The sequence below is a fragment of the Bos indicus x Bos taurus genome, chromosome 2, assembly GCF_003369695.1.
Source record: "Bos indicus x Bos taurus breed Angus x Brahman F1 hybrid chromosome 2, Bos_hybrid_MaternalHap_v2.0, whole genome shotgun sequence".
Classification (NCBI taxonomy): Eukaryota; Metazoa; Chordata; class Mammalia; order Artiodactyla; family Bovidae; genus Bos; species Bos indicus x Bos taurus.
This window is the reverse complement of record NC_040077.1, coordinates 37572270-37596734: the sequence shown is the minus strand read 5'-3', so window position 1 is coordinate 37596734 and position 24465 is coordinate 37572270. Positions and strand designations below refer to the sequence as shown.

At 37.0% G+C, this 24465-nt stretch overlaps 1 protein-coding gene across 11 annotated transcripts in view; it reads left to right on the top strand.

Moving 5' to 3' along the window:
- Positions 1 to 24465, top strand: part of PKP4 (plakophilin 4) — a 258891-nt gene that overhangs the window by 171686 nt on the left and 62740 nt on the right. For 7 of the 11 annotated variants that reach the window (XM_027560148.1, XM_027560114.1, XM_027560139.1 and 4 more), the window contains 2 exons: positions 21449 to 21580; positions 21691 to 21881. In XM_027560148.1, coding sequence (XP_027415949.1) covers positions 21449 to 21580; positions 21691 to 21881 — 323 coding nt within the window. The remainder of the gene's footprint in view (positions 1 to 21448; positions 21581 to 21690; positions 21882 to 24465) is intronic. The other 4 variants (XM_027560131.1, XM_027560127.1, XM_027560166.1 and 1 more) reach the window with 3 other exon arrangements.

The window sequence follows — 24465 nt, the reverse complement described above, 5'->3', positions numbered from 1 at the left end:
TATTATAGATAATTTGTAAAACATTACATTTATGTTTCATTTAATATATAAATATTGTATAATCTTTTATTTTTATACATATGCCAAATAGCTCACCAAATACTTTAGTGTTTAGGGAAATACAGCTTCAGTAATTCATCTGTCTTCACCACATGCACATTCATAATTCACACCTGATAACTATACTTCATCCCTTACTTAAATCAGAGTATACTCCTACACAAGTTCATATTCCAACATGGAGGTATTACGTTTACTTACCCTCTTTCCTTCTTCAGGGAAACATAACCTTCAAACACAGCAAACACAAATGCTATTTACTTCACTCTATTATTTTAACTACATTAATGTTACTTGTGTGTTTCTTAAGACATTTCAGTTGTAACCATGGCAATAAGCTATAATGATAAGAGTAGTAATTTGAAATTTGATTATATGAATAAAAGAAATATCTGGTTTGTTTCATAATCCTTTTTCTAAGCAGTTATAGATGCCCTTAAGTTTGATTGTGAGTAAATGGGATGAAATGACAGTTTTGCTGCTACTTTTCCTGTAAAGTTTGTTATCTTCTCTTTACCAGTATGCATGCAGAAATACTGAATGTAATATGAAAATAATCTTGTTTTAAAATTTGGTAGTCCCACCCAGAATGAGGTAGAGATGGCTTAAATATAAAATATATTTAAAAAGTCTTTGGTCTATTTTGTCTTTGGCTAGGTCTTGGCAAAAGAAACATCTTTATCCAATTATCTTGGTTTCCTAAATAAAAAGGATCACATGAAAGGATTTAGGATTGGAGGTCTGTTATTGTTCCTCATTTTTCTTTAGTATTTTGAACATTTACTTGAAGACAATTTCTCTACCCTTTGTTTCTCTTTTTGATATTACAAATTTGACTTGAAAAGATTGTCAGCAACAAAGTGAATTGATAGCAAGGCAATGATTTGATCACTACCAGAAATTGAGACCAACTGCTGAATTTGTTTTTAAATAGCTAACGTACTGTAGAGTCATTTTATAGGGAAAAACTCAAGAGGCCCTAGGCAGAAAAGATTTCCATTTGTGATTCAGTTCAGGATAATCAGCTTGCTTGTTTTTTTCTTGGTTGGTTGGTTGGTTTGGTTGATTTTTAACTCGTACCAGGGATTGTAGGCTCTTGGAAAGCAAAAAGCCAAAACTTTGAATACTCAGATAACTTCCCAAAGCATATGGAATAATCACCCATTCTACAACACATTTCTATTTTCCTAGATTGATTGGGAAGCAGTCTTAAGGAGAAGCTCCCCTGGATGTTATAAAGTTGTTTTAAGCATATATGCTTTGTTGTTATCTTGCATTTCTGTTGTCTTCTGTCTTCATTATTCTGTATTTTCTATCTTATTAGCATTATATATCTGCTCTCTAAAAATGTAAATGCACCTCCTCTTCTCTTTTATGCAGAGGAGAGTTTATCATTTTCTGTCTGGCTTTGTCTTTTCCATAGCCTTGCATTCCTTATGACCATGGATTTTGTGAATGTGTTTATGTATATTCTGCTGAAAAGGAGTGAAGGGGGAATGTTGTCTTAGTGTTCCTGTTTCCCCTTTTGTTAATGTGCCATTTTTCCACTCTTCACACCTTCATACCAAAGTATGTATTTCTACAGTCTCTTATGTTCCACCAAAATTTGAGGTGGCTTTTAAGAACCCATATAATACAATAGAAAAAAAAATCCATATTCATAGAAAAAGTATATTAGAATAATAGATAAAGACCTGAAGAAAGTGAGAATGCAAATTTATGCACAAGTAATTATATTTCTTCATGATGGAAAATATTATATTATGGAAGGTATCTTCTAAAGGATAAACCTTGGCCTTTCCCTTCTTTTAAGAAGTAGCACACCAATTCAGTCATAAAAATAACCAAACATTGTGTACTCTTTGCATCAGAAAGAAGGGCTGTTGAGAAAACAAGGAGGTACTATTATATAGCACAGGGAACTGTATTCAGTATCCTGTGATAAACCAGAATGGAAAAAAATATGAAAAGGAATATACATATGTATAATGGGGTCATGTTGCTGTACTGAAGATATTAACATTGTAAATCGACATTATAATTCAAGGAAATTTTTTTTAATTTGCTGAAGTATGAAGTGAAAAAAAAAAAAAAAAAGACATAGAAACATAAAAGTAGGGTAAATTTCTAGTTGGCCAAAAGGCATTAAGGGATTAATAAATTTGGATGGGTCTTTCACTATAAGAAGGAGAGAAACTATGGATGATTCCATTCCATTCATATATTTGATGTTTGACAATACATGTGAAAGAGAAGGAGAAAGATGGTGGTAAAATAGAAATTTTAAGCTGATCAGATTATTTAACTTAGTGCTACATTTATTTGTTGTGGAATATGTACTGAAGTACCATAATTTTAACATGCCATCCATTTAAACTGTTATTGTATAGTATATACAGATATATATATTTTTTTACCATTTTCTTTATACTTTTAAATTTTGCTTCTAAAACGGATACAAGTTTTCTTCCACTGGGATGGGTTAAAAAAAAAAACATAAATACTGAAGATAAAAGATAATTGAGAGACTAGCCCTAGTCAATTTATTTTTCTTTTTTCCTCCGTCTGGAGCAAGTAATTTACAACACAAAAAATCATCAGCACATCATGAGACAAGACCAAACTTAAACGAGAACATTTTATGCCTCAGTAGAAATGTACTGAATTTGTAAAGGAGATATAGTAGGAAGTTATATTATACATATTCATAAGCAGAATATTAGATTTGCAATCATGTATAAAGGACTATTATTGAGCTTGAATTTTATGATTTATTATGACTATAAATTGTATAAATGACAAAATTTTGTTGCTACTTCTCTTCCGAATACCAAGAGGAATATGAATTTCTCTTCACATCAGGCTTGGAGTCCTAAGCTTTTCCATGCTTATTTTTTCAGGCCTTTTTTAGTAACATAGTCATTATAGTCTTCTTACCACAATTGCAGTGTTGTAGCTTCCTAAACACTACTATGAAGGTTCACTTGGCTTTTTCATGTTTTGTTACAAAAGGCATGTTTTTTTTTTTTTCTCTTTGAGGAATGTTTCTTACTTAAAATAAATAGAAGAATTTGGAATAAAAGCTAAAAATTTCCCTCATTCCCACATCTACCCGTACCATGACCATTGCGCCAAACACCTACACACACACACACCCTATACATACACACACACACACACACACCTGTACACACACACCTATACACACACACACATCTACATACACACAGTAAATCTGAAAACAAACCAAACTGGTGAGTGTGTGTGTGTAAATATGTACACATCTGCATATGTTTTCTTTGTACTACAGTGAAGATAATATACATTATTCTGTGACTTACTTTTTTCCTTAACAACATAGTAAAACCATGCATGTGTTTCTAAAACACTATATATAAAGGTCTGTCTCCTGTTTAGTGGGTGTCTATTGTTTAGAAAATTATATAACCAGTTCCTTTTTAGTGAACATTTTGTTTTTCCCAGTTTTGCCCTTTGACAAGCAATGGTAAAAACTATCACTGCATATCTGAGTGTCTCTCTTGATCACATTTTTAAGGGTAACTGCCTGGACAAGGGTGTATACATTTCTATTTTGGCAAATAGTGTCAATTTGCCCATGAAAATGCTTAGCGAGATGTGGGAGAGGGAGACTTTTCCTCTATGCTCTTGGGTTAAGTAATTGGGGGCCGGTGAATTTAACTGACAGTAGACAGATTAATAAGAATAATAAAAACCCTAAGTATTCATATGCATATAAAGCTCACAAAAGTAGTAGTTCCCTAAATGAGTAAGGTTAGGGGTTATATGTCTAACTTACTGTAAAGGATGCAGGCAGGAAAGGCTTCTGTAGGGAGAACAAATGGATTTCCAGGAGAACCAGCAGGAGATAAGACAGTTTGTGACGATGTTTGTTCATGCAGGTACAAGGTGCAAGTGGTGTCTCCGGTTTTTTTTTAATGCCATAAAATTCCTCCAGAAGGAATCCATGGCAGCCTCCCTCCCAGAAGTTTTCTGCTCTTAGTGAAATAAGGGAAGCTCCAGAAAGCCTTCTTTCTGGTACCTGTTGAATCTCAAATATTTTAGTTTAGAATAACCTTCATGCAAACTCTCCAGGTCCCAGTTCATCCCCACAAACATATATTCCTACCTTTACCAACTGTTACACCTATCTATGCTTCCGATGTTACCAGTGGTGAGTAACATTTGAAATGTAAATCATCATGATTATTTAAATTTTTAATAATTTATTAGTCTTTTAAGAAAATTGTTTCCAATTTCTCTTTAAGCCTCTGCAGATTAAAGAGGGTAAATTATTTAAAGAAATAATTATTATTCATTGAATCACATTGCCTGGAGACTTCAGCATACCACTGACCACTCTATTATTTGACTAATTCTTATGAAAATTGGAGTTATGCCTGATCTTAAACTTAATAATTTTGTTACATTACCTGTCAGCTTTGCTTTCTTCTCTTTTCATATATCTGATACAGTTTTCTGTCAACAAAAATGCAACAACCACTATCAAAACAAGTAAAAAAAAAACTTTTTATCACCACTGGAGGTAATTTGAGTAACAAATAACCTCACTCCAGATCAGATCAGATCCTCAGTCGTGTCCGACTCTTTGCGACCCCATGAATCACAGCACGCCAGGCCTCCCTGTCCATCACCAACTCCTGGAGTTCACCCAGACTCACATCCATCGAGTCAGTGATGCCATCCAGCCATCTCATCCTCTGTCGTCCCCTTCTCCTGCCCCCAATCCCTCCCAGCATCAGAGTCTTTTCCAATGAGTCAACTCTTTGCATGAGGTGGCCAAAGTACTGGAGTTTCAGCTTAAGCATCATTCCTTCCAAAGAAATCCCAGGGCTGATCTCCTTCAGAATGGACTGGTTGGATCTCCTTGCAGTCCAAGGGACTCTCAAGAGTCTTCTCCAACACCACAGTTCAAAAGCATCAATTCTTCGGCGCTCAGCCTTCTTCACAGTCCAACTCTCACATCAATACATGACCACAGGAAAAACCATAGCCTTGGCTAGACGAACCTTTGTTGGCAAGGTAATGTCTCTGCTTTTGAGTATGCTATCTAGGTTGGTCATAACTTTCCTTCCAAGGAGTAAGCGTCTTTTAATTTCATGGCTGCAGTCACCATCTGTAGTGATTTTGGAGCCCCCAAAAAATAAATCTGACACTGTTTCCACTGGTTCCCCATCTATTTCCCATGAAGTGATGGGACCGGATGCCATGATCTTCGTTTTCTGAATGTTGAGCTTTAAGCCAACTTTTTCACTCTCCTCTTTCACTTTCATCAAAAGGCTTTTTAGTTCCTCTTCACTTTCTGCCATAAGGGTGGTATCATCTGCATATCTGAGGTTATTGATATTTCTCCCAGCAATCTTGAATCCAGCTTGTGCTTCCTCCAGTCCAGCGTTTCTCATGATGTACTCTGCATATCAGTTAAATAAACAGGGTGACAATATGCAGCCTTGACGTACTCCTTTTCCTATTTGGAACCAGTCTGTTGTTCCATGTCCAGTTCTAACTGTTGCTTCCTGACCTGCATACAGATTTCTCAGGAGGCAGATCAGGTGGTCTGGTATTCCCATCTCTTTCAGAATTTTTCACAACCTCACTCCAGAGGTTCCCCAACTTTGGTGCATATTAAAATTGCCTGTGGAGTTGTTAAAATATTATTCCCAGGCCTTCCTACACATGACCAAGTCCTAAAGCGTGGGGCACAAACCAGACATCAATGATCTTTTAAGATCCACCTTTAAACACCATGTGATTCCACTCTGCTGTTTGAGACCCACTGCCTTACTCATAATTAAGTTAATTTACTTACTAGTAATTAAAGAGAAGATTTAAAATTTTATCCTTCCTGTCCTGTATGTATTTTTCCCCAGGATCACCCAATAACCCTAGACAGTGTAATAAATACAGAAAAAAAATCAATAAAATTAGAAAGTCAGCAATTTATAACCCTTAATGAAATCATTGATTCAAGCAAAGATTATTAATGTATGCAAAAACCTCTATGTTCTTAATCCTAGCTGCACATTAGAATTACCTTGTGAATTTTTTAAAAGTCCTACTATTCAGACCACAACTTAGGCTGAGTGACTTGGCATCTCTGAGTGTAGGACTCAGTCAGCAGTAGTTTCTAAGTTCCGCGCCCTATACTTCCACCCCAGGCAACCAAGTTGTGTGGTGTGCAACCAAGGCCGAGGATCCTTGCATTAGTAGAAAGGAATGTGGTAAACTTGAAAATACAAACAAGAGGCTGCCACCACTTGAATTGGCTGATTGATCTGAGCAAATATAAAAGTTATGATATGACAGGATGTAAAGTACATGGCACCTTTCGTAAAGTACTCTAACCCACAGAAGCTTGACCGGAAAGCTTTTTATCTCTAAATTTCTGCTTACAAGAAAAATTGTAGTTGAAAGTTGTGTAAATGATACCATGAGAAATCCATCAAACAAATTCAGCATGTGGCACATCCTGCGAGTTTATTGCTATGGTTCCAGCAGTGAACCAAGAAAATGAAAATGAAGGAATGGGAAATCCTTTTTAGATTTAAAGGACTTAAAGAACAATCACAAATGCAATCACGAGCAATTCACAAACGTGAACCTTGTTTTAGCCTGCCTAGTGCATGCCACTGAAGAAAGACATTTGTGAGACATCAGAAAGATTTTGAATGTGAACTCATTATACGGCATTATGGAATAATGGTAGTTTTCTGAAGTCCTTGTTTTATAGAGCTACAAGTGGAAGTATTGAGAGTTCTGATGATCTCATGTGAGAGGTCTGTTTTAAAATTCTCTAACAGAAGAAAGGGAAAAGATAAATGGAGCATGAGAAGTGTGGCATAATGTAATTATTAAATCTAGGAGGTGATTAATTATAGTTTTCTCTATTTTTATATGTGTTTAAAAGTTTATTTCTAAAAAAATTAAATATAGATTCTGTAAACAAAGGGGTTTAAACTGTACATCAGAGTGACATATGTTAAAGCCTGCCAAGTGTTGCCATACTCTGAAGGCAGCTTCTAATAGAAACAAAACCAACTATGAGACAGTGACATGCGCTCTTAGGCAGTGGGTGGTACTTTAAGTTTCCACGTAGATGAGATTTTGCTAACATTAAGCAAAATTACCTCTAGCATGCTGGGCATCAGCTTAGAACTCCACATTTGTCACTCTGTGCATGGGTGTTTGTGCCACCAAATAAGAATATTAGCATTTTGCTTTAGTCAGTGTATATCTGAATGTTCCCGAGCCAGTTATTCATGATGTATGAACATGTCCCTGAGAAGCTTAAATATTTTGAGTTAGTACTTCATGTAAAAATCAAATATCCAGTTTTAGCCTTTAACATTTTATGTTTAATTCAAACATGTCAAATAAATATTTAAATTCTCTCATGCTTTTAGTGATAATGTGAAGAAATATTCTATTAGGTAGCTAAAATAAAATAGAAATTGTCAAGTCAGAAAGCTCCTCTTTTTCCATTACCACGTCCTCAACACACTGAGCAGCAATTCCTCAGTTTACAATTGTTACTTTGGTGTGTGTGCGCATGTTAAGTCACTTCAGTCATGTCTGACTCATTGTGACCCCATGGACTGTAGTCCACCCACCACCTCTGTCCATGGGATTCTCCAGGCAAGAATGCTGGATTGGGTTGCCATGCCCTCCTCCAGGGTGTCTTCCCAACTCAGGGATCGAGCCCACGTCTCCTGCGGCTCCTATATTGCAGGCGAATTCTTTACCACTGAACCACTGGGGAAGCTTAGTTGTTACTTTGGAAAACATTAAAAAGGCTACCATCTATAACTCCACATTTCATTTTTATACCAAAGTTAGCGTGCCTTTAGCTTTATCTTGATAATCTTTGTCCAAATAGATAATCCAATAGAAAAGTACAAAAAAAGTTTCACAAACTCCATTCATTGCTTTTGGTGGTGAATATATATGGATTATTTTTTAAGATTCTTTTTGGTTTTTTAATAGAAGTCTATCTCATATCTCCCATTAGCAAATATTTTTATTGATGCATTTGATAACCTTTCTTCCCATAAAAGAATGAAATTTGTCTTTGAAAAATTATTTTAGTGATTTTTGAGCACTTATTTTCCATAGACTTCACTTTACAGCTTCCCAGGTGGCTAATGGTAGAATCTGCCAGCCAAACAGGGTTCGATCCCTGGGTGGGGAAGATCCCCTAGAGAAGGAAATGGCAACCCATTCCAGTATTCTTTTTTTTTTTTTTTAAATGATCTTCTTTAACTTGCCTTTATTGCTCAGATTATTTTTGTTATTTATCCATGCTGATCACTTGTAGTTCACTCATTTTCACCATTGAATTGCATGAATATGCCACAGTTAATTTGTTCCTTTTCTTGTTGATGGGCAATTGGGTTGTTACCAGTGTTGTTTTTTATTTAAATTAATTTATTTTTTATTAAGGATAATTGCTTTACAGAATTTTGCTGTTTTCTGTCAAACCTCAACATGAATCAGCCATAGGTATAGATACATCCCCTTCCTTTTGAACCTCCCTCCCATCTCCCTCCCCATCCCACCCCACTAGGTTGATAGATACTCCAGTATTCTTGCCTGGAAAATCCAATGAACAGAGGAGCCTGGTGGGCCACGGTCCATGGGTCGCAAAGAGTCAATCACTTAGCAACTAAACTACCACCACCACACTTTTTACATGACAGCAAATCCCTTATTCTTTTCTCAGCTTTTCTCATTAGGAAGTGAGCCCCCTGGCCTTTCATGAACAATCACCTGTTAAACTTGGACACTTCATAGTGGGGTCTGCTTCTTTTCATCTTTATATTTCTAAACTTACTGTTTCTGTAATTTTTCTTTTGTAGATAAAAGAGTATAAATTTTTATGATAGGTGTAACACCTGTATTTTTATTAGTACCCAGACTGAAACTACTTAATAAGCACTCATCTTAATTTCCATTACTTGTAGAAATTCCTCTATTTTTTTTCCTAAAAATCAGTTTTAATCATTTTGAATCCCTGGACAGAATTCAGGAATTTTAAAGTATTTTTGAACAAGAGCTCTCTCTGATGACATACAAAGCAAAATTATTTTTCCGATTTGTCATTGTAGAAATCAGAGTACTTCATACCAATTTATACAGATATGAAGTTTGCTTAAACTATGAGACTGAATTCAGGTAGATGAGCTTTTACAATGGATTTTAAGGCAGACTAGTTGATGTTTAGAGCAAGGTTTAAAGTGAACTAGAAGGTACTTTGTTAATATGGTTTCTGTTTTCCAAAGCTTTTAACACAGTGTTTTCTGGATGAAAAAACTTTAGGGCCGTTGTCTTACTAATATTTAAAAGAAAGTATGAGCATGCATAAGACTCAAGAATTTAGATATACTCAAGAGAACCAGACTAGAAATAGCTTCATAAAACATGGTCTTCTATTCATTCTTCTAAGTTTTTACTTCCATGAAAACTCAACTTTTAAAGGATATCGTATGTGTATAACAGTTTATAGTTGTCAACAAACTCCAAATATGTATAATATTCTTAAAATATCAGTCAATATCCATCTATGTCTTATGTGGATTAAAGAACATTCTTATGCTTCATGCTTCCGTCACCCTATTTACATATTCAGTCTGAATCAGGATTTGCCAGTGTTCTCATTGTCTCCAGTAATAAGGCTTCCTTCTATAGAAATTAATCTTGTACATCAGGGAAGCTACTGAAGAGGTCAAGTCTTTGGGGGACCATTTTCCAGGTGCCCTTCCAGAATTTGGCTGAGAGTTTTACTTCTTAGCTGTTGAAGGCACTGGAATACTATTTCTGCAACAGCTCTCTGGAAAGTAGACTCCCTCCTGAGCCTCTGATCCTATGAAAAGTGAGAGTCCCAATGCCAAATAGCAAGTTGAGTCCCCATAAGACTAAATACTCTGCTCATTTTTCACAGTGTTGCCCCTGTGTGTAATAGCCTTAACTGGCTTCTAGGCCAGAGTTGGAAAAAATGTCACATGCCCAGTTCCCTTAACAAAGAAAGTATCATCTGCCTTAACATTGCGTGCTGTTACCATCCTAAGAGCCCTGCCAGAACTCACACTACACTACTTTTTATGAAAGGGCACACCCGTAAATGCTATAGCAACTCAGGACAAGGAGAATGTGGCATAAAGTTACAGCATGCTGGTTTGTGAAAGACTAGTTACAGGGTTGTACGTGCTGAGTCTCCTTACTACTGATCTCTAGGTTTCTGTTTCCATGGTGATTTTACACACAGTATAGACCTCTGTCATTTCATATAACATAAACAGACACATAGATTAACAAAGCAGAGGCATTTTCAGAATTTCAAGTTCTTTAAAGAAGTCTTAGACTTTTTACTGAGCATATTTTCATGCGTATTCAATATGTATCGGGGAGATACATGACAGAAAAGATAAAATAATCCACTTTGTATTTCATCTTTTACTATGAGCTTAATGGGGTGGATAATATAACATTTTCAATAGGCCCACAACATTATTGTCCCTTAACACATATATTTTTCTTAGCCGCAACCTTGTACTTTTTCTAATTAATTGCCCTTTTTTGAGTAATACTCAGGCATTCAGATGAAATGTAGTAGACAAGAAGGACCATGCTTCCACAAATCCCCTACTCCTAATCACAGATGGAGATTACTTCATTCTACTTTGAAGCTTTTTCAAATTCTATATTTATAGACATTCATTTTCTTGGAAGATGCTAATTTATGCTTGAAAATGTCCTGAAGTATATTTCTGGTATCCCAGAAAACATGTTTATGATTTTTTTTTTAAGGAAAGGTAACACATGTTTACACAGATGTAAACACATATTTACACAGATTAAAGAAGTAGCATTCATACTTTGCCATTTTTACTCATAAAAATGTCTTAATTTCATGTTCTGATTGTACTAAATCACAACATGCCAACTTTTAAATTATAGTTTAGAGCGTTAATCATGAAATGATTAACCCCATCATGTAAGTCTCTGTGGGTTTCTCTGATAAATTTGACTAGTATCTGCTTCCATTCCACATAGCAGATGTTTTTAAAAGACATTCTTTTGAAAGATTGTGTAAATAATGCATAATTAGTCATTGTGACATGCCATACTACAGTAAGGAATGCTTTAGTAATTCGGAAATGACCCTTTTGTTTACCTGAGGTATAGTGGCTGTGTGTACATACATTTATGTGTCTGTATGTAATTGGTGGATTATAAATTTTCAAAGAAGCAGTAAAAGCAAAACTATTTTGAAAAACAGTTTTAATTTTCTTTTAATGATTCGGAAGAGATTTCAGTGTCTTTTTCTCTTCACAGATATACATTGTAATTGAACTCTACTATCAGATCAGATCAGATCAGTCGCTCAGTCGTGTCCGACTCTTTGCGACCCCATGAATCACAGCACGCCAGGCCTCCCTGTCCATCACCAACTCCCGGAGTTTACTCAGACTCACGTCCATCGAGTCAGTAATGCCATCCAGCCATCTCATCCTCTGTCGTCCCCTTCTCCTCTTGCCCCCAATCCCTCCCAGCATCATAGTCTTTTCCAATGAGTCAACTCTTTGCATGAGGTGGCCAAAAGTACTGCAGTTTCAGCTTTAGCATCATTCCTTCCAAAGAAATCCCAGGGCTGATCTTCAGAATGGACTGGTTGGATCTCCTTGCAGTCCAAGGGACTCTCAAGAGTCTTCTCCAATACCACAAGAAAAATGATTGAAGACCTTATTCATAGTATAGAATTTGGTTATTTTACAATTCATATTAAATGAACATTTTACCAATTTTGTAGAATTTTGTATTATATTTACTGAAATGTAAAGCACAGAGTATGTACTCTGTGCTCTAAACCCAGTTATTTAGGTCTTCAAATTAGATTTTTGGCATATATGAATTTAATATTTTAATGTTCCAGTACTTTGACCATTTGATGCAAAGAGCTGACTTATTAGGAAAGACCCTGATGCTGGGAAAGATTGAAGGCAAAAGGAGAAGGGGGTGGCAGAGGATGAGATGGTTAGATAGCATCACTGACTCAATGGACATAAATTTGAGCAAACTCTGAGAGACGGTAGAGACAGAGGAACCTGGGCACGCTGCAGTCCATGGAGTTGCAAAGAGTTGGACACAACTTACTGACTGAAAAACAATTAACGTCTGTGTCCTTTTCCATATTCTATTTTCTGAAGCATTTCACTTAAAAAAAACAGGCTTTCCTGGCAGTCCAGTGATTAAGACTCCATGCTTCCACTTCAGGGGGCATGGGTTTGATGCCTGGTTGGGAAACTAAGATCCTGCATGGCTGAAAGTAAATAAATAATAAAAATATAAGATAGATACTAACATTTAGAGGGTAGATGATTATATTACTTGGGGGTAATTTTAAGTCTAGTAACCGTCTGTCACTGTAGAGTTACCAGAATGTTGTTGATTATATTCTCTATGTTGTACATTACATCCTCATGACTTATTTATTTTATAACTGAAAGTTTGTACCTCTTAAGCCCTTTCACCAGTTTGCCAACTACCCCCTAAGCCCTCACCCCTTGACAGTTAGTTTTTTCTCTGTATCTATAAGTCCATTTTTGTTTTGTATTTTAGATTCCAGAAATAAATAAAATCATATGGTATTTGTCATTCTTTAACTTATTTCACTTGGCATGATACTGTATCCATGTTGTGGCAAATGACAAAATTGCATTTTTAATGGATGGGCAGTACACAATGGGATACCACATCGTTAGTCAATTCATCCGCTGGTGGACACTTAAGCTGTTTGTATATCTTGGCTATTATAAATAATGGTGCAGTGAAAATACAAGTGTATGTATCTTTTCAAATTAATGGTTTCACTGTCTTCAGGTAAATATCCAGAAGTGGAATTGCTGGATCATATGGTAGTTCTGTTTTTACTATTTTGAGAAGCCTCCATCATGGCTGTACCAATTTACAATCCCACTAACACTACATGAAGATTCCCTTTTTTCCACATCATTGTTAACACCTGATTTTTGTCTTTTTGATAATAACTTCTGAGGGTATGAGATGATATCTCATTGTAGTTTTGATTTATATTTCCATATGATTAGTGAAGTTGAGCATCTTTTCTTGTGTCTATTGATCATCTGTATGTCTTCCTTATAAAAATGTTTCTTCAGATCCTCTGCCCATTTTTAAATTGAACTATGGGGGATTTTTGGTGTCCATTTGTATGAGTTCTTTGTATATTTTGAATATTGACCCCCTAACAGATATATCACTTGGAGATATTTTTTCCCATTCAGTAGGCTGCTTTTTTATTTTGTTGATGTATAAAAGCTTTTTAGTTTGATATAGTCTTATTTACTTTTGCTTTTGTTGTCTTTGCCTGGGGAGGTTGATCCAAAAAAATATTAATAAGACTGTTTGTTGTCAAAGAGCATACTGCCTATGTCTTCTTCTAGGGCTTAATGGTTTCAGGTCTTAACATTTAAGTCTGTAATCCATTTTGACTTTATTTTTTTGTATGTGCTATTAAAAAAAAGTGACCCAGTTTTGGTCTTTTGCATGTAATTGTTCAGTTTTTCTCGGAGAAGGCAATGGCATCCTACTCCAGTACTTTTGCCTGGAAAATCCCATGGATGGAGGAGCCTGGTGGGCTACAGTCCATGGGGTCGCTAGAGTCAGACACGACTGAGCGACTTCACTTTCACTTTTCACTTTCATACATTGGAAAAGGAAATGGCAACCCACTCCACTGTTCTTGCCTGGAGAATCCCAGGAACAGGGAAGCCTGGTGGGCTGCCATCTCTGGGGTCGCACAGAGTCGGACACGACTGAAGCGACTTAGCAGCAGCAGCAGCAGCAGCAGTTCAGTTTTTCTAACAACATTTATTGAAGTGACTGCCTTTCCCCTGCTGCATAATGTTGGCTTCTTTGTAGTAAATTAGTTGACCATATAACCACAAAGGTTTTGGAGTAGTTTAAGAAGAATAAGTCTTAACTTTTCTTTAAGTATTTGATAGAATTCACCTGTGAAGCCAGTCTGGGCCTGGGTTTTTGTTTGTTGGGAGTTTTTGATTACTGATTTAATTTCATTACTAGTGATTAATCTGCTCATATTTTTTTTCTTCCTGATTCAGTCCTGGAAGATTTAGTGTTTCTGGGAGTTTATCCACATCTTCTAGCTTGTCTGATTTATGGACTGTAGCCTGCCAGTCATCTCTGACTCTTTGCAACCCCATGGACTGTAACCTGCCAGGCTCTTCTGTCCATGGAATTTTCCAGGCAAGAATACTGGAGTGGGTTGCCATTTCCTTCTCCAGGGGAACTTCCCAACCCAGGAATCAAACCCGAGTCTCCCGCACTGCAGGCAGACTCTCTACCATCTGAGCCACGAGGGAAGCCCAAAGGGTCAGAAATAGTTGCCAAAAACTAGGACTGAACCAGGGACCTTCAGATCTTCAGGCTAGCATTCTCCCAACTGAGCTATTGTGGCCACCGGTTTGTCTGATTTGTTAGCATGTAACTGTTTGTAGTAATCTCTTAAAATCCTCTGAATTTCTATGATGTCAGTTGTAACTTGTATTTCATTTCTAATTTTATTTGAGTCCTCTCTCTGTTTTTCTTGATGAGTATAGCCAAAAGTTTATCAATTTCGTTTGTCTTTTCAAAGAACTGGGTCTTAGTTTCATTGATCTCTTCTATTGCTTTTACTATTTATTTCTGCTCCAGTCTTTATTATTTCCTTCCTTCTGCTGACTTCTAGGCTTTGTTCTTTTTCCAGTTCCTTTAGGTGTAAGGTTAGATTATTTATTTGAGAATGTTATTATTTCCTGAGGTAGTCCTGTATCACTATAAACTTCCCTCTTAGACGGATTTTGCCTAGTCCTGTAGAGTTTGGAGTATTTTGTTTCCACTTTGTTTTGTCTCAGAAGTGTTTTTTAATTTCTAATTTGATTTCTTCTTTGACCCATTGGTTTTTTAGTTGCATGTTGTTTGGCCTTTAGATGTTTGTGTTTTTGCTAGATTTCTAGTTTCATGTGATCAGAAAAGATGCTTGATATGATTTCGGTCTTCTTAAATTTATTGAGACTTTTTTTGCAGCCTAACGTGATCCATCCTGGAGAATGTTCTGTGTGCCTTAGAAAAGAATGTGTACTCTGCCATTTTAGAGTGCTGGAATGTTCTGTATATATATTTATTAGGTCTGTCTGATCTAATGTATTATTTAAAGTCATGTTCCCTTATTGATTTTCTGTCTGGTTCATCTGTCCATTGAAGTAAGTGTGGTGTTAAAGTCACTTATTACTATATTGTTGTCAATATCTCCCTTTATGTATTAGGTCCTCCTGTGTTGAGTGCACAGATGTTTACAAGTGTTATATCCTCTTGTTGGATTGACCCCTTTATCATTATGTAATGCCCTTCTTTCTCTCTTGTTACAGTTTGTATTTTAAAGTTTATTTTTCTACCCCAGCTTCCTTTTCATTTCTGTTTGCATGGAGTATCTTTTTCATCCCTTCACTTGTGTGTCGTTGGATCTGAAGCATGTCTCTTATAGGCAGCATATATATGGATCTTGTCTTTTCATCCATTCTGCCACCCTGTGTCTTTTGTTCTTGTCTGTTTCCATTAAGGGTGATTATTGATAGGCATATACTTATATCCATTGTTCATTGTTTTCTGGTTGTTTTTTATAGTTCTCTGTTCCTTCTTCTCAATCTCATTTGTGATTTGATGGCTTCCTTTAGTGTAATGTTTATGTTTCTTTTTCTTTCTTTTTTGTGTATGTGTTATGGGTTTTTGGTTTGTGGTTACCATGAGTTTTATATACAACAACCTGTGAATATAGCATTCTATTACAAGTTGATGGTCACTTCAGTTTGTGCATATTCTAAAAGGCACTACATTTTTTACTCCCCTCCCTGAATACTTTGTTTCTGAGGTCATATTTTTATTTTGTGTTTTACTTAACTCATTATTTTAGATATAGATGATTTTACTACTTTTGTCCTTTAACCTTCATACTGACTTTTTAGTTGATTGATCTACTACTTTTACTATATGTTTTCCTTTACGAATGCAATTTTTCCTTCATTATTTTTTTGTTTCTAGTTACAGCATTTTCTTTTCCATTTAAAAAAGTCCTTTCAACATTTTTAAAAAAAAACAGTTTAGTGATCATGAAGTTCTTTATCTTTGGCTTATTTGGGAAACCCTTTATCTCTCAATTCTGAATGATAATCTTGCCAGGTAGTATATTCTTGTTTGTGAGTTTTTCCTTTTAGTATTTTATATCATGCCACTCCTTTCTGGCCTGTGAACTTTCTGCTGAAAAATCAGCTAATAGCCTTATGGCATATTAACCTTTGTATGTGATTTTTTTGTTTTTCTTTCTTTATCTTAGCCATGTAATCATATGTCTTAGTATGGATCTCTTTGTGTTCATCTTATTTGGGACTTAGTGCTCCCTGCACCTGGATGTTTGTTTCCTTCTGCAGGTTAGGGAGCTTTCAGTCATTATTTCTTCAGATGGCTTTTCTTGTCTTTTCTGTCTCTCTTCTTCTGCAGCTCCTGTGTAATGTGAATGTTAGTATACTTAATGTTGTTGCATAGGTTCCTTAAACTTTCTTCATTTTTAAATTCTTTCTTTTCTTTTTACTCTCTTTTTGAGTGATTTTCACCATCCTATCTTCCAGATCATTGATAATGTTTTTCTTCATCTTCTAATCTGCTGATTTTCTCTAGTGTATTTTTAACATCAGTCATTTTATTCTTCACTTCTGGTGGTTCTTTTTTTATATTTTCTCTCTCTTTTTTGAAGTTTTCCCTGAATTTATCCATTCTTCATCCTAGTTTGGTGAGCATGTTTATGACCATTATTTGGAACTCTTTATCTACTAAGTTGTTTATCTCCATCTTGTTTTACCTTTTTTCTGAGATTTTGTCTTTTTTTTTTTTTCATTTAGAAGCTATTCCTTTGTCTCCTTGTTTTATCTAACTCTCTTGTATTTGTTACTATGCATTAGGTATATCAACTATTTCTCCTAGTCCTAAAAGAGTGGTCTCGTAAAGAAAGTCTCCTCTGAGGTCCAATGGCTCAATCCCTTCTAGTCACAAGAGCCAGGATCTCCAGGAATACCCTCTATGTGGGCTGCCTTTACTTCATGTGGTTGGACCATGATTGCTATGGGCACTCTGGTAGATTGGTGACTCCTTGGTTCAGCTAGCGGAGAGGTTTTTCCCCAGTTGCTGCAGGCACACTGATGTGTGGGTGGGGCTGGTCCACCCACAACTGGCTGTAGGTCCCAGCTGGAGCCGTCGCAGACACACTGGTATGCTGGGCTAGTTCCCTGGAGTGGAAGCGGCATTGGAGGTGTGCTGGTGCTGGCTTGGGTCACCCACTGTGGGGGCAGAGTGAGAAACGCTTTAAAGGGGCCAGTGGGGCCAGGTGGATTGATCAGGGCTGGTCCTCAGGAACACCTGGGCAAGGCTCACAGTGTTTGTTAGGTAGAAAAACAGTAACAGAAACGACACCTGCTGGCAACAGGGCACCCAGGGGAAGCAAAGAAAAATAAAAAAATGACATCTGTCAGTGTTTTCATTCCCGGAGACAGTTCCACTAGACCCCTGCCCTCTGGCAAATGTCCCCAGGTTAGTCGGTGAATCTCCTTCTCTTATATCTTCAATGTTTTTCAAGCTGTTGCTTCTGCCCTGGGACTCGGAGAAAATGAGTTTGTGTGTGAGCTCTCTATGGGCAGATTCTTGGTTTCCCACAGCTCTCTGGCTCTCCCAGACTTAAGTTTCACTGGTTTTTAAAGCCAGGCATTATGGGGGCTCATCTTCCTGGTGCAGGTCCCCCGGGATGGAAACCTGACATGGGTCCTCGCTCCTCAGGGGTCCTCCACAATTGCACTATCTCTCCCACTGTGGGTGGCTGCACTGAGGCTTTGTGTTCTGACTAGACCACATCTCTGCCCCTCCTGCCCATCTCAGTGTGGTCTTTTCTTTGTATCCTCAGTTATAAAAAATCTGTTTTGCTAGTCTTCAGATCATCCTCAGACATGGTTGTTCTAAATGTAGGTGCCGTTTTGTATATGTATATCCATAGGAGGAACTAAGCTCAGGATCTTCCTACTCCTCCATCTCCATCCCTCTAAGATTATTTATTTTAAATATCTTCTTTTAGAAAAGAAGCACAATTGCTTGTCTCCTGGGTTGCAATAAAATGTTCCATAGGATAAAGAGACCAAATTGCTGAAGTACAGATTTTTAGGGTGTCTCCTACTCTTTTCTTATTTAAATAATATCCCCTAATGGTTAAAAAGAGAGAGACATACACAGAACTCTAATGGTTTTGGTTTCCATGGTGATAATTTTTTCACATTCTGACACTGCATGCCACCTAGTGTTTCCAAGCCAAAAACTTTGATGTTTTGGTATCGCAGGTTTTATCTTATACTAAAGCCGAAGCTAGAAAATATCTAAACACCTTTTTCTTTTTTAAAATGGCACATTTCCCAATGTATGTGAAGTCTTGAAGCTACCCCAGTGATTCCTCCACATCTATAGTTTGTTGCTATTTCATGTGTGGTTTTCCAGTGTTCCTTTCCTGGATGAAATAAAGGTGGATTGCTGCATAGCTCTCTGACTTCAGGTTCATCTCTTGTTTAGCTTCTCTCAGTCATCCTATTCCCTGTAAAACTCTGGTAACCCAGCAAACTATGTATTTTACTTGTTCCTCATAAAACTCCTTCACAAATTGCGGTGTAAGAATGTTTAGAACTGTGGAAAAACAGAAGACTTGCAAATTGAAGCAGATAACTCTCCAGTATTATTAGCCTGATAGAGAGATAGAGCATGTTTCAGTATGTACTGGGGGAACCACATGCAATCTGAAATCTATATTGAAATTTCAAACTTAAGAATTCAGAACTGTCACAGAGCTCTGCTACCTAAAAGTGTACTGTCAAATAATAAATTTGGAGACACATTCATCAAAAACCTATTATTAAGAATGTCAGCAAATCTTCCTGGGGGCTAAGAAACAAAACCTTGGATTGAATCTGACATCAAGTTAAAGGATTAGAATGTAGGATTCCCAGTTTGCCTATAAACCCTGTTTTCACTTTTCAAACTAGCTTGATCAGCAATACCTAAAAGTTATACTTTGCTTTACAGGAGTGAGTGAAAGGTGCTCAGTCATGTCTGACTCTCTGTGACCCCATGGACTGTAGCTTGCCAGGCTTCTCTGTCCATGGAATTCTCCAGGCCAGAATGCCTGAATTCTCCAGGCCAGAATGCCGTTCTCTTCACTAGGGGATATTCCCAACCCTAACCCTAATCAAACCCAGGTCTCCCACATTGCAGGCAGATTCTTTACCATCTGAGCCACTAGGGAAGCCCTTGCTTTACATAGACAAACCTTGTTGAACACAAGTTACAGCACAATGCCAGGTGTGAATCAATACTCAGTAAAGAGAAGCCGCTATTCTTTCTGGGAATTTGTTTGCTCAGTAAGCACTTACTGAGTACCTGCTGAGTGCTATGCACCTGTCCTAGGCTCTGAGGTACAACAGTAAGCAACTCAGACAAAAGTCCCTGTCCACTGTGAGCTTCTATTCTAGTGGGGAGAGATGGTGATAAGTGCTATAAATAAAGGGCAAGCTGACCTCCTGTGGTAAGTGGATACTACTTAGATACTACATCCTCTAGGAGACTTCTCCTAAGGTCCTTAACCCTAGACAGTAACACAAACACATGTTCATGCACACACATACATACACTGTCTTTTCTCAGCCACATTCTTCAGTTCAGTTCACTTTCGTTGTGTCCAACTCTTTGCAACCCCATGGACTGCAGCACGCCAGGCTTCCTTGTCCATCACCAACTCCCAGAGCTTGCTAAAACTCGTGTCCACTGATTCAGTGATGCCATTCAACTATCTTATCCTCTGTCGTCCTTTTCTCCTCCTGCCTTCAATCTTTACCAGCACTAGGGTCTTTTCCAATGAGGCACCCCTTCACATCAGGTGGTTAGAGTATTGGAGCTTCAGCATCAGTCCTTCCAATGAATATTCAGGATTGATTTCCTTTAAGATGGATTGGTTTGATCTCCTTGTAGCCCAATAGACTCTCAGGAGTCTCCTTCAGCACCACAGTTCAAAAGCATATCAGTTCTTCGTCATTCAGCTTTCTTTATAGTCTAATTCTTACATCCATACATGACTACTGGAGAAACCATAGCTTTGACTGTGTGGATCCTTGTCAGCAAAGTAATGTCTCTGCTTTTTAATATGCTGTCTACATTTGTTAAAGCTTTTCTTCCAAGGACAAATTTCAGTCCTCCTTAGGACTGTGTGTTATACTCAGAATATGATACAGATTCAATTTATAAAGTGAGAGTGAAGCAGCATTCCGAAAAAAAATGTTTGTTAGCAACATGAGGGTTAAATCTGAGGAAAGAAAGACTTGTCATCAGAATTTGGGCAAATATATTTTGAAGATAATAGAGAAACAAGAACATATTCGAATGGAGTTGAATAAAATGCAGTTTAATCTGCACCACCTAAATTTATAACATAAAAAGGAAGTTGGAATTGGGAAGAAGAAGAAGATAAATAGTTTTGTTTTTTAAGTTCAAGATGGCAAAATGATATAGTTGAAAATAAAACAAGATAATAGGCAAAAGAGATTTGACTAGAGAAAACAGTAATGAGGTTAAATTTGTCTGTATTCATTTGGAAAAAGACTAAAAGCATAAAAGAAGCAAATCGATAAGAAATTAAACTTTCCATTGTTGACAGTTCTGAAAACTGTGCAAAGTTTTTTTTATTTTAGTCCATATGAAATTTGACATAAAAAGCTAGCCCTGGCTTCCAGAGTTTCATCACCAAGCTCAATAATGTGGACATCATGCAAGTTTTCATTTCAAAAGTTTGACATATGGAAGATCTTTTGTTTAAATAGCATCATTCTCACTCAGTTTGTTGATCCTCTTGGAGGAAGTCACCCAGGAGGTGAGTTTTCCAAGGGAGAACAAGGTCAGTTTTCAGATTTTAATTAAATGCAGCATGTGAGTTAATTTGTAGCTGGTAATCAGGATGACAAATACTCATGAAATTTAGCAAAACATAGTAACAAACTGAGTATATGCAATACTTGTCTATAGAAAAGAGTCAAAATGACTGTGGTTTAAGGTGAAAATAGTCTTATATTAACTTGTATGAAGTCTTGAGTTGATAGTCTTGTATTAAGATTATCTGACGTTGCTAACAAATACCTGAACCTTTTTTTTTTAGCAAATTTTTATATAATGTCATTCATTTTAGCTGATTAAACTTATCTTCTTACAGATGTGCCAAATACTGGTGTAAACAAACCTAGAGTTTCTGACACTGTCCACCCCAACAACTATTTCATCAGGACAGAGCCAGAACCAGGGACCCTCTACTCACCAGAACAGACGTCTCTCCATGAAAGTGAGGGTCTGTTGTATTATCTTTTAAGTATTAGATTTACTTTTAATGCTTCCATTTTGAAAATGAGCATCAGAAATGTAAAATAAAGGCATTTCCTGCTGGTTTCATTCCTGCAGGATCTTTGGGTAACTCAAGAAGTTCAACACAAATGAATTCTTATTCCGACAGTGGATACCAGGAAGCAGGGAGTTTCCACAACAGCCAGAACTTGAGTAAAGCAGATAACAGACCACAGCATTCATTCGTAGGATCAACTAATAACCACCTGGTGAGGAATTCAAGAGCTGAAGGGCAAACACTGGTTCAGGTAAGCCAAACACATCAAGATCTTTGTAAAGAAATGCCCTCCTAATTGATTATGTGCTATTAATTTAAATATTCTTTATTGAAAGTAAACCCAATGTGTACAATTTTGAAGTTCTAGAATGGATGACACAGCAAAATCATTTTATACCATGAGGCTAATGAAATTTTAAACTTGAAAACTAAAAATGTATTAGTTCCTACTAATTAAATCTGATAAATTCTAGATACAGGAGAGTAGTTTTCTGAAAGCAACAAGTTTGGCATCAGGAGAGTAGTCCAGGGAGAGTGTGAGAGAACTGGGTGGTATATTCTAGTGTAGTTGTGGGTTCCTCAGAATACTAGAGCTAAAATGTGCTGTGAAGAGTCCTAGAGGGGCAGAGCCCAGTTCCCACACTTGTATAAAATGGGACTGGTCCATTCTAACCAAAGGTTTTGCCTTCGTCATTGGAAGTTTTCTCTGAAAACACATGTCTTTGCTAGAATATAGATATTCCTGCCTATAGAAAGCTAGTGTATAGAAGGATAACCATTCTGTTAAGTTATGATTTTCTTACTTGATGTTAATAATAATAATGCATATATGTTTATGAAAACTCCTTAGCTCCTCACTCATTGCCACTTTATTCACTCAGTCTTCCAGCATATGCCAAAATTAGTAGAAATTATAGGAGTCCCAAGTGGCAGTAACCAGTAAGGATGACTTTCTGGCCAAGTGCCCCAGTGATTTCTCTGGACCTGAAAAATGGCACGATGATCAAAGAAGTTAGTGTAACACTAATCTCTTCATGTAATACAGGAAGCCCTGAAGGTACACACAGCAGTAGGCCAATGTTCCCAGTGCCAAAGGAGAAATACAATATGACTTTGGCTCAACAATTTAAGGGAAACTTTTAGGTATTAAGAAACATTTCTGTATTAAAACAAACACAAATATGGAGCATGAATTTTTAAGCTAGGACAGGCAGTCTTGTGCCCATAGCAAACTGCTTCCAGCTGCAGCACCCCCCCCACCCCCACCCCACCCCTTCCTCAGATGATACATTTACTCCTCTGCTGTTCAGGATGCACTGAGGGAATGGTTTGACAAGCTTTACACTAAATGTTCATCTGTTTAGGTCAATCTCTATGTTGGCAGGTCTAAAGTCACACTTCTGAATAATAATTACAAAGATTTTCTATTTTGCCCCTAAGGGTGGTCATGTTGACTTTTTTGTTTAATTTTTTTTTTAAACTTAGGTAAGTTGATCTTGTTCCTGGAAGTTGCAAGGGGGTCTTTATATTTGCATGTATTTCAGGAAACACAGATTGAAGCCATCTGAGCCAAGTGTCATCCTTTTTTGATAGTAAACAACTTATATGTGGGACTTTTAAAATTACCTTTAGTACTATTAATAAACCCCAAGCACAGATTTTAATTTTCCAACTGCCTACTAATTTTTAAACCACCTTTTTCTTGCCTTATTATGTATTTACAGTCCTCTTCCCTCCCCAGACCTTCTCTTTTCCATGGCTATTGCCTTCACAGAATTCTTGAGTTTGAGCACCTGAGTGGTCTCAGACCCGTGTTTCAGGCAACCAGTTGCTTGTGACACATGGAGACAGAGCATATTTCCTCTTATAGCATCTAAGAATATACAAAGTCCTTGAGTCATCCTTGTTTCTTCCTTTATTGCCCCAATTAAAAGTAACAGGAGGTGGATGACGAGTGAACTCTAGTCATCACTAGGGAAATACAGAAAGCTCAGTTCTGAGCTTGTAACCCAACACCCCAGTCCAGCCACTGTTCCTTTTTATTGTCGTCCTGCATGAAGACAGAGATCTGAGATGCAATTTTGCAAGAGTCTGTGGACTCATAGGACTGGCCATGGCAGAGATGTTCCTTCTTTCCCAGCTGGCCAGAACCCAATGGAGATTTTGAGCATTCCTCCTGCTGCAGCAGATTTGAGGGCTGATTATTCATATGTCTTTCAATCCACCAGCTTAAGACAAGAGCCTATAAATCAAAGGAGATAGAAAGAAATGGCTGAAATCACTAGCAGCCACAATGAAGCTAAAAGAAAAGACAGATTTGGCTAGAGCACTTGTACAGTGCTCACAGAGGAGACCTTTGGACCCCAGACCCTATCCAAATGTTCAGTTATTCCACTTTGAGAGAATACCTTCCTTTTGTAAATGGGGTCAACCCATAAAGACAGATATAAAGACAGGTATAGATACTGCTCTAACTTAACAGATTGAAAACGTTTTGTTTTACACAAATGGGCTACCTTAGCCAAACTTAGATTTACAGGGTACAAAGTAAGTACACTATTCCAGTGGCCCTTCACGCTTGAGATACATCATACTATGTGTTGTGAAAAGTGCATGGGCAGAGGGTAACATCAAATAAAGACAAAGGTAAAAGGAATATTAAATGTCTTTGTATCTCTCCTTACGGGTTGGTTTTAGTATTCTGAAAGGGAAAGGTGGAGGTTAAATCACCAAAAACAAAAAAAAGTAGCACAAGAAAAACAGAATAAGGAAAAATTAAGATTCAGCTCTGTAGCTCAAAAAGGAAAGGAAATGCCTGAAATAAATAGTGAGTT